Below are 12,016 nucleotides of genomic sequence, written 5' to 3' on the forward strand. Positions count from 1 at the left end.
TCAATGCTGTTGGGAAAAATTAAAGAATTGCCTATCTAAAAGAAAATCATTCTTAAAAAATATTCAAAAAAGAGCTTGCCCGATCTTGTATGGAAAACCCTTCATTTGAGGAAATGATTGGGATATGCGTAATCTTGTAGGGAATCATAGAAGAAAATGAAATCGATCAAAGAGAATTCTTATTTTTCATTGGAAACAGCTGGGGAAACTCGGTTAAGATTTGTCAAAACATTCAAAAAATAACGTCACTATTGTGATTTTTTACTGGTTTGAGACATTTCTGCCTGATAGTTTGTCTATTATTTTACAGGAAGTATTTTCATGCTGAAAAATATTTTACATTAGAAGAAATAAAAAATACAATAGTGACGTCATTGCTAGCATTTTTGAAAAAAAATCTATGTTGTCTTTCCCTAGCTTGATCTAGGTTTAAAAAATTAGGATATTTCTTCGCAATTTCTATTTCTTTTTTGATTCTCTACAAGTTAACGGTATTCCCATTACTTTCTCAAATGAGAAGTTTTCCCATGGAAAATCGTATAAACTCCTTCAGAATAATATTGAATGTGAACTAATTCACAAAAATAAAAAGAGCTTTATACAAGGCTTGATTGTAGCTTTTAATTTTAAGTCAGAAATAACCTCAAGAAAAGCCAAATCCTTAGACTATGTAGTAAATTCAAAGAATAGAAGGGAATGAAAAATTAACAATTCATCTTAATCAATCTTTTAACGTACTCTTAAGTTAAAACTCGCGGCTACATTAGATAATTTTGTAGAACAGATAAGTTAAAAATTGAGTCACGATTAAGCAAAGACTTAGTCTACATAAAGCAAAAGCTGAGTCTAAATACGACAATTGCGTCTCAAATAGTCGTTTTTGGAGTCGCAATTAGGTGAATTTGCGTCAACATCAGTTTCAACTTTGATCGATTACAACATATCCTGAAATTATTTACAGATTAAAAATTTCATTAAAAATTATAAAAATCACTTTTCAAATGTTAGTAAAACGTTAAACATAAGATAAATGTAAAGGATTAGTATAGAAATGTCAAACATCAATTGTGAAGATTTCTCTTCAACAATTGATTTCATGATTCAGTTATTCTACGTTAAGATTAAAGAAAATATAATTTGTCTTCTGAGAAAAAAAAATTTTTGCTTCTACGAATTTATCAATTTTAACCCTTTGGTGACCTCCAAAGTTTCAATCGAAGCGATTGTTTCAAATTAAGACATTTGCTGAAGAATTGAAATTCCTCAAATAGCCAGTCAAAGTTGTTAAAAATTCATTATCAGTTCAGGGAATTTAATCGTTAAAACTCAAATAAAAGTAATTGTTCAGTTTGAAAAGTTACAAAATTCCAAGAATTAACATTGTAACTTTAAATAAGGAATTCCTGAGACTTTATTAACCATTTGTTTGCCAAGAAATTCCACAATAGAGATTCATTTAAAACCCCTAATTACAGATGTCTGGTTAAATTTTGCAATAAAACTGAGAATTTATTATTCTCAATTATTCATCGTTAAAGTCTCATACAAATCATCCTAGAAAAATATACATACATAGATAGATATGTTGCAAAGATGCTACAGAATTCTACGCGGTTTAAGCATTCTTTGTTGCGAAGACATATTTATGCACTTTATAGTGCCAGAAGGTATTAAAAATTAATAAATAACAAACATGATGTTTAATGAATTTTTCCAACAACTTTTCATACTTCATTGTTGAACTAATTGCTGTTGAAATTAAGACAAAATGACGTGGCAAATGGCACATAAGAAGTGAAATGTATTGATGCTGAAGATTACATGTTATGTGTGGTTTAATTACATATTTTTGTGATAAATTGCCATTAATGAATTATGTTATGTTTCAAAGAAGAAAAAAATCCCCAAAAACGATATTGCAATATTTTACGTGACCTCTTAGTTTCAGTAGACCAAATACTGTGGAGGAGCATCACTCAATGGGTGGATGCACACACAAAGACTTGCACTTAATATTAAAGGAATTGCAATTTATTACGACAAGAATGAAAAAGGCGGACGAAGAAGCTGAACTCATAAGTGATTGGAAATTCGCCGCGATGGTTGTCGATAGGTATGAATGAAGATTTCTCTCTCAAATTGCTCCTGATTTTGCTAATGATTAATCAATGTTCTAACAATCCCTATTGCAGATTTTGCCTCATTGTTTTCACATTATTCACAATAATTGCGACAGTCACTGTTTTACTTTCTGCTCCGCATATCATCGTGCAGTAATCATGGAGAAGAAGAAAAAAGGACAACTTATTAGACATAAGTTTGAGGAGAAAAAAAATGTTAAAAATAAATGAAAAAAAAGATATTTTGAATAACGAAACTGCCGTAAAATAGAAACAAAAACAAAAAATAATTTGTATGTTAAAATGGTACAAAATAATTTGATTTAATTTGTTCGTTAACGAATAATGGAGGCTGTTTTCGCATAAATCTTAATCTTTAACGGAGAAATGCGTCGATATAAAACTAATTTTTCATTTTCAATCGACAATTTTTAAACTCTTTTCTTTGAGCCATTTTACTTTACAAGGTCGCATTAAAATACATTTTAAAGAAAAACATCATTGCACTCTATAACCGTTCCTATACATCTTCTTACCATATAGCGACGAACAAATATCTTCTCCTTAATTGAAATTTAATTTAATTTGTACGTTTACCAAATAACGTGAGCAAAAAAAAGCTCAGTCACGTACTAAGCGCTATTGTTGCTAAAAAAAAAACTTGACGGGAATTTCTTCTAACTTCCTTTACTAAATAGTTATATAGAAGAATGAAAAAAAAGAGTAAATAAAATGATAAAATAAAGAAACTTATCATGGAGCATAAATAGGTAATTATAAGTATCAGAATTCTTGAAGAAGAAGAAGAAAAAATGAATGAGACATGTTTAGAATTAATATTAGGAATTTTATACATAATTTCTTCAAATTTAAATTGATCTTACATCTGGAAATCATCTATATGTAGATGGAAATTGAAAATGCATATTTCTACGAATAAGCAAAAAAAAAGTGGCGTATATGTTTAAAATATACGTAAAATTTTTTATATGGAACGCACACTACATAGAATGAAAGTGAAACTTTGTATAAATTATTTCTCGCTGAATTTCGAAAAATTTTTTGGTTAAATAAATCTATTTAATAGTTTCCGTTCAACACGTAACGAATTTCAAACAATTACAAATAACCAAAAACCCTCTTTTTTTGTTTTAATTTAAAAGTCAGAATGAAATAATTATACATTCAGAATTATTTATTTGCCAAAAACAGCTTGAGAGAATAAATGCAAAAATCAAAAGAAAAAAGTTTAAAATACTTTTCAATATGTATTTCTGTGTATTAGTGGAGGACAAATGAAAGGGACTTGATAATTTTCTTCTAGTTATGACTAGAAATTTTCACGTTAAATATCACCCGCAACGGGGTATCGACTACTAAAACAAAAAAAAAAGAAATCGAATAAAATGTTAGTCAAATCGTAAATATTTCACAATTTCGTTTACACTTTAAAGAGAATTTTAAAAATTAAATTAGATATTAATCTGTGGATCATTTAATTAAAAATCTGAAGCTTTAATTAATTAGTTATTATATATTGACAAAAATGTACCAAGTACATAAATGGAAAAGTTATTCATTAATAGGAATTTATCAAAATGTGACAGATTGAAGGTAATATTTAATTGAAAATATTTATATTTAAAAATATATTTTATTATTTACAAATTAATTATTCATTTTTTTTTATTCTGACCCATTGCACATAATTTATGTATCAGGGTCATTATATATGATTCGTTAAATGCAATTCGAATTAATTCAAATTTTATTCATAGGCAGAGAAAATGCAAAAAACCACAAAATAAAAATTAAATCTACCTCCAATCTGATCATATTTCTTTCGCACTTTTATATTGTTAAGAGAGCACGAGAATTTTGTTATTTAGTCAATAGCAAATTTATACGCACCCAGTTTAACAATTTCTTTTTTTCTTTTATTGTAGGAAAGATATTTCTTTGCAATTTTTTTTCACAAGAAAAAAATCACAATCAACAATTCTTCCAAAAACATAGACAATTCCATCGTATTACAAAATACGAAGACAAAATCGCGAATTTTAACCTAAAAAATATAATTTTTTGATAAAATAATTAAGTAAGTAGAATCCTATATCAGTTGACATATAGTTAGAACCTACTCTATATAATTTATTGAATTATCTAGAATTTTTTTTAAACCTCTTGAGAACACACATAATTTTTAGACAAATATCTAGTAAGAATTTATGAATGAGTTGTGTTTTAGAAAGAGTAATCAAATTAATGAAAAAAAAGAGATGCAAATTATTTTGAAATATATATATTTATTAAATATATATAAATAGTTAAAGAAAAATGTATTAAAGATATGTATTTATAAAAAAAAAATTCATAATTCAATAAAAAATACATATTAAATTAAAATGAAGTGAGAGGATTAAATAAAAAAAAATAAATTAAAATGGTTTTAATAAAATGTCTGTGGTCGAACAACGCGATACAAACAGACAATGTTTCGTCACATTGACGACTAATTAAAAGAGAAAATAAAAAAAATGATTAAAATTTTATTGGTATACATATTACACAGATTTATTGAGGTATAAATGAATTGATTATATTGACTAAGAAAATGCTATTGAATTAAAAGAAGAAAAAATAATTGCAGAAAATAGGGGAAAAATATAAATTATATTGAATGTTTTATCAATAAGTAAAAGACAAAAATTATATTTACATAAAGGAAGTTATTAATTGAGATAATCCACACCAAAATGCAGAAAACTACGCGCCATGTAACATTTTTCTTGCATCAGAAGCTTTCAATTTTCTGATTTTGATAACACGTTGAACGCCATTGGACGCTGGCGTCCAAAATTATGTGAAGAAAATCTCCTAAAGCACTTTGAAACATTTTTATATTCTGAAACTTAACCTTTTCGGGTCTGCATGAAACATAAACATTGAAACATAAATAAAACCTAAATTGAAACATGCAATCATATTATCGCTATATTTATTCTGTAAATGCTCTCAGATGCCATTTCGGAGTCAAAACGTCTTCTTTGGCCTCTTCCACGAAATCTTAATGTATTTTTAACTTGGAGAAATAATTAAATTCACTTCAATTTGAGAAAACAAAATGTTTCACGTTTAGGTTAGCGTATAACCCAAGGGACGCGAAAGGGTTAAGGGAAAATTATGGCATGATTTGAACTAAAGACATTCTGAAGATCCAAAAAAACTATGAAAATAACCAGAAACTTGTTACATGGTGTTTAATTTAGAATCATTCACTATACAAGTAGAAATGACAGCAAAAACAATTCTCGGGAAATTGGAAGAATACATTTTGGTTAAAATATCTGTGTGCGTATAAAATAAAAAATGCAATTTACAAAAAAAAAGGAAATTTTTGTATTTTGTATTCCAAGAAAAAGGGCCAAAGTGTAAAGTAAATCTTCATCAAATTCTTTTTAAGAAATATATTTTGAAATTCTTAATTTAATGACGAAAAATGAGAAAGTAATAAAATGCGATAAAAAAGGAACCGGAACAGCATTTAAAATGTTATTAAAGTGCAAAAGAAGAAAAGAAAAATTAAGATTCGGTCCTATTTAGCGACTAAGAAATCTTTGAGATATCAAGGATTTCTTGGTCGCAGAATACGACCCACTATCTCCATCGAAGACAAAATAAAACTATCTCGTAATTTCATTCAAATAATGTATTGAAATTTTTATATAAAAAAAAAAATGAAAAAGAAATGAATATACTTTATAACTTTATGTCATGTTGACATGCTGTATTTAAATTTTTACATAAATACATAATTTATGGACACATTTTTCAGATGAACCTAAATCTCTAAAAATGGAACGAAAACAGAGTATCTCTTATGCACCTACTCTGTACGTTTTAAAAGTTTAAAGAAGGGAAAATTTTAAAGAAAAAATATATATTTAAATGAAAATCTTTCAAATTTTTAAAGAATAAAATCTTACTCCTTCACACCTGCAGTCTTATACCTTCTAAATTTGCGCCAGAGAGACGTAGCTTTGAAATAAGGATTTGATATTTAAAAAAAAAGTAAAGGAATAGTAAAAAAATAATATTTTTAAAGACCTGAAAGGATGTTAAAGTAAAAAGAAGTAAAAGAGGAAAGATAAATAGAATACGTATTTTAAATTATCTAATTTTTCAACTTCAATACATTTGAGGTGGAGGATCTTTTCCAATGGAAAGTAAAACTTTTTAAAAAAATAAATGACATTATTTTAAAAATAAAGAATATGAGAATTTTTTCTCATCTATCATCGGTACAATGTGCTGAGAGAGGAAAACTTTTTTGAGAAGATTTAAAGAATAAGATTGCAAAAAAGGATAAATGAAAATATTTTTCATAGAACACACTCATACATAGAAAAGAGAAAATATTACTATTTCCCAGAGTCAATATGCACGGGACCAGTTCAAAATTGAAGCTACAAATCCAATGGAAAAAAAATATTTTGCCACTATCGATTATGTTGGAAAATCGAGACAAAAGAAAAAAACCAACCAAAAAGGTAAAATTATTTTATCTAAAAAAAATGAAAAGAATGAAACTTTCCGTTCGCATGTCCAAAATCACAATAAATAAAAAAAATAAAAATACATAAAACGTTACAGGAAAAATCACGAGGGAGATATAATATTAAACAAAAAAAAACTAAAATCCTTTGCATCTCAAAAATGTGTCCATATTGATGTAATAAAAAAAAATAGATAAAAGAATGTGAAAAAGAAATAGTAAAATATTCAAATATTTAAAAAAAAATTGCCACCGAAATATTTATCGTTATGATACAAAATAGAGTGAAAAAATTATTTTGAAAAAATGTGGAAAATGGAATAAATGAAATTTATTAGGTGATGTCTTTGAGACTATTCCCCTTTTATTTATTTGTTTCATATTGAAAACTGTTGTATTTAAAAAGAAATATTATTCTTAAAAAAACTAATTAAAAAAATAAAATTAAATAAATAAAAAAATGTAAATGAGGCGTGAAAAATCGTATTTAAAAAAAGTGAATAAAGCGAAGATAAATCTCGATAATTTGCTCTAATTAAAAAAGAAAAGAAAGAAGAATAGCAACTATAAAGAGACAAATCATTGAAAATATGGAGGAAAAACTGAATATTTATAAAAATCTGTATACACAATTAGAAAAAAATGAATTAAAAAATACACATAAAATAAAGACTTTAAAAGCGAAATTTTTATATTTTGTTTATAAAATGAAAAATTTTGAAAGTATGAGAATATTAAAGGAGTCTTTTTAAAAGAAAATTGAGAAAGTAAATCGTTAAAGAGAGCAAGTTAAAAAAAATAATAAATTTACTTAAAGAAAAACCAACTAAACAAAGAGTTTAAAAGACACAATTTTGAGGTATTTTTTTATAATGAATTCTTATTGCAAAGCAATACCTACACACATTATTTTGATGAATGAATTTTTATAGTATATTCCATTTATTAAAGACACCAATACCTAAATTTCAAGATCCACGACAGCTTCATAGGGTAGTACGGGGCAAAATGGCGCAAAGTTCAGGAGAAAATATATTTCATCTATATTGAATCGGTTTATGATCCTAATTAAGTGGTTAGAATTTGAATTCATTCCTTAAAAATTTTTATGTATAAAACCATGATTTCAATCTTAAATTGTGATGCCTTTGATCATAACCTAACATAAAAAAACGCGTTGTTGCGCGCTGTCACTGTCAAATAGGAAACGCGTAAATGAAATAAAGTAATCGTGTTTCATTGACAAGGTGCGAGCTATGTTACGCTATGATTAGGGCCTTAGAATCGTCCTATGCATAGCCTAGGTCACTTTATAACAGTTTTGTATCAATTATTTCTTTTACTTTCAAACTATATTTAATTCCTTAATAATGTGTACTAAAAAATCAGCTAAAATATTTAACAAGTTTCCACGCCATTTTGCCCCACTAACCTTTATTCTTTAGATCATTTCTTTTTAATATTCTTACTAACCATGGATGGAATTACAATTGAAAAAAAATTATGTACATAGTAGCATTCAATCATGTTTGCGGGAATGAATATCAGAAGAAAAAAATCACTAAGCTTGAGAAAATAAATTGAAAAGAATATTCCAAAAGACAAAAAATTGGCCCTAAATACGGTACGTTGAAAAATAAAAAATAAAAATATTCCCAGCGAATAGTCGAGACACACACCATTTTACGTCAATTTCAACCATCTTGAATGTCAAATCGTTTTTCGTTCTTTAAAATAGAAAAAAAATTAATAAAATATATAATTTCGGAGGGAAGAAATATACCAAGAAAAAAAATTGGAAATCGTATATTTTGCATATAAAAAAATGAGATCATTTAAGAAGAATTTAAGTGTTTTAATGAAAATCTTTGAATGTCGATAAAAAATGTACGTCTGTGAGTGAATTTTAAATAAGTATGAAAGCGTGTGCGACGGCCAATAAATAAAAAAAATCAATACAATTGAGACAAAAAGAAGTCATTAAGTGCGATAAGATGACACAAAAAAAATGATTACACCTGAGTGAACCAAAATAAATGTATTTTCCGAATTTTCTAGGTACTAAGTTCACAATAAATAGTAAATATACATGCATAAAAAAATAGATAATTTCAATAATGAGCGAGAAGAAAAGATGAAAAATTTTTGTGATAAATTAAATTAGGAGAACACCAGTTATTAGGTTATCAATTATATATCGAAAAATCTGTGTAGCGACAAAATTGCGTGTTTTCATTTTAATCCGAAGAAAAACCAAAAAAGAAAAAAATGAGTAAACTATATTGTAGTGTGTAAAACGTATAATGTATTCTCATTTATTAATTAATTTCATCTCGAAGATGTTTTTCTTTTCAAATAATTCTTTTTCAATTATTAATAATTAAATAATTGATAGCCTAATTTCGTTGATATTTCATTTCTCGATAGAAAAAAAAAGATGTGTGTTAGGAAAAATCTAAAATATTTTGGGTTCGACAGGTTTCAAGCATTTATGATAACTGGCCACATTATATAAATGAAAGCATGAAATGAAATATAAAATGTTTAATAACGTTAATGTGTGGATTTCCATTCCCCATTTTTTTTTATTTTTTTAGGCGAAAACTACCAGAAAAGCAAACTTTTCCATAAAAATGTTCTTGGCTTTGGAACTTGCAAGCCCCTTTTGATACCTACACGCGCATTTTATTCCTGTCTCTCTCCTAACTACCTTAAATTGTATCTCGCCATCTCACTTACTCGAATTTGCTCACTTCACAAAATAACCGTCGTTTGCAATTCAAAAATTTAAGTTTGTTTTTTTTTTAAATCAATTTTTGCATAAAAGTATTTTCAATTCCGTGCTAATTATTAATTCTTTATTGAAAAACAGTGAGAAATTCCCAGAAAAATAAGGAAAATAGCATTTTCCATTAAAATATAATTAAGAGATTCTGATTCTCTTGATTCCCTGATTCGGAATCAGCTCTTATTTCAACCATCTCGCGGGAAAAACGATGAAATTTCACCAAACTGAACGTTTTTACCAATCAACACTGATAAAAACGGAATGAGACAAATTGTTATGAGGGGAAGATTTTGTGAAAAAATTTCGTTGCAATTTTCTGAGCAATTTTCTTATGATTGTGTACATAAATAATTATACACAATTAAGTGAATAATACAATAGTGCTACAGTATTATGGCTAAAAAAAACATTTTTTACAGAACTATATTAATCATTTATTAACCCTAACCTAGCTTATATGGATCTGGAAAGAATCCAAAAGCCGTTAAAGATAAAACATGTAAGAAGAAAAATCCTAACCTCATTCTTTTATGGCAGACGATAAAATATGAGTAGCCCATACCACGAAGAGGTTAAACTTGATGATCCTTTATACATTGCGTTGTCCAATATTAATCCGGATTTATAACCTAACATTTTTTTACCATTACCTTCAATGGGGAATGAATGAGAAAGAAAATCAAAATCTTAGGTTAGAAATCCGTGTAAATATTGGACAAACCAATAGACTTTTTCTTCAGGACATAAAACTTGTCATAAATTAGAAATTTTTCTTTTATTATTTTCACTCAAAAATCGGTAGGAGAACTGAAAACGCAAGACTTTCTGTCCAAATAGCCTCGAATATTTAGGTCATTCTACAAGTACTTAGAACGCAGACAAATTTTTCTCATACTTACCTTAGAAAAAGAAGAAGAGTTCACAGAGTTCACATCAAAAAACAAAATTTCCGGATAAAACTTTAATATTAATTGCTGTTTTTAAAACATTTAATTAACATTTTGTGTATTGTTAGTTTTACAAATTTTTCCGAAAATTTAGTTGATAAACTCCGAGAATTCCGAGATTCTAAACATTGAAAATTTAGATTAGCTAGAATTACTTTCAGTGTTTGAATAATGTTATACAAAAGTTTTAAAATTGAGATAAAAGATACCAAAATTTACTGAAAAATGTCATCTTTCATTTTCCGGAAGTTCAGTATTTTAACTCTCCATTTGCTGTGACCAAAACACTTACGCTGGGCCTGGGGTGCAGTGGATAGAGCGCTTGAGTGCGCATCCAAAGGTCGCCGGTTCGAATACAGAACCCGGCAACGCGCCCCATCCGCCAACGTGCAATTAGATCACGTTGACCGGTTGGATCAGGAGATTGATACACTCCTATCCGTAAAATGGCCCACACGTGGTAGTATCTAGCAAGGCCGCCCACTACTTCTCCGCAAGGAGAACAACAACATCATATAGGGTGGCCGGCCCTGTTCCTATATGGGACGTAGCGCCAAAATATTTTTTTTTTTATTTTATTTTTTATTTGCTGTGACCAAAACACTTACGCTGGGCCTGGGGTGCAGTGGATAGAGCGCTTGAGTGCGCATCCAAAGGTCGCCGGTTCGAATACAGAACCCGGCAACGCGCCCCATCCGCCAACGTGCAATTAGATCACGTTGACCGGTTGGATCAGGAGATTGATACACTCCTATCTGTAAAATGGCCCACACGTGGTAGTATCTAGCAAGGCCGCCCACTACTTCTCCGCAAGGAGAACAACAACATCATATAGGGCGGCCGGCCCTGTTCCTATATGGGACGTAGCGCCAAAATATTTTTTTATATATAAAACACTTACGCGCATTACTATTGGGGGAGGTGACCGACCCCATAGAATTTTTCGCAAAAAAGCGAATTGTTTTGATCAAATGACCTTTAATAGATTCCTCGGTGTTCCCTGAAAAGTCTTTTGTCCATTTTAGAACACAAAAATGACTTTTGAATGGATTTTTTTTGATAATTTTTGCAATGATTTTTTTGGGGTTAGAATCGTCTAGAAAGAGACAAAGAGTGACAAAGCAAAGAGAAAATGGAATACATTTGACCGTTACACCAATTTTTGAATTCCCTCGTCTTACATTTTTGTTAATAACTTTTTTTTTAGTGGTCGGATTGACCTCAAATTTTTACACAATCTTCTCAGATAACCAAGGAACTTATTTACAGAAGCTTGGTTCTATACATTTAAGAACGAAGGCGCAATTAATTGAAATATAGCCCTGGGGTGGGTCAGCTACCCCTCATAGTATACGGAGGGTTAAGAATATAATTTCCTCAGTTAATTCAAGTCGAAGTTTATTCTGTTTTAATATCACAAAAATCAGTTTTAAGAATTATGAATAGATTGTAGCTTTGTACAGAAATTAATTTAAAACTTTGAGGTTATATTCAAAATTGTGAGGTTATGTCGCTTGCAAAAAATATTTTAGTAAACACACAAACAGTGTAACAGCGCACCAACGGTGTGACATTTGCATTGATGTGAAATTTTGCATTTGGTAGG

The 12,016-nt window shown here is 28.5% G+C and overlaps 1 protein-coding gene across 7 annotated transcripts in view; it reads left to right on the plus strand.

Annotated features, from left to right (window-relative positions):
* Window positions 1-9,232, plus strand: part of LOC129791401 (neuronal acetylcholine receptor subunit alpha-7) — a 55,854-nt gene extending 46,622 nt beyond the window's left edge. For all 7 annotated transcript variants that reach the window (XM_055829563.1, XM_055829560.1, XM_055829559.1 and 4 more), the window contains 2 exons: window positions 1,943-2,113; window positions 2,193-9,232. In XM_055829563.1, the coding sequence (XP_055685538.1) occupies window positions 1,943-2,113; window positions 2,193-2,277 (256 nt within the window). In that variant the 3' untranslated portion in view covers window positions 2,278-9,232. The remainder of the gene's footprint in view (window positions 1-1,942; window positions 2,114-2,192) is intronic.
* Window positions 9,233-12,016: the final 2,784 nt, after the last annotated feature.

The sequence above is a fragment of the Lutzomyia longipalpis genome, chromosome 2, assembly GCF_024334085.1.
Source record: "Lutzomyia longipalpis isolate SR_M1_2022 chromosome 2, ASM2433408v1".
Lineage (NCBI taxonomy): Eukaryota > Metazoa > Arthropoda > Insecta > Diptera > Psychodidae > Lutzomyia > Lutzomyia longipalpis.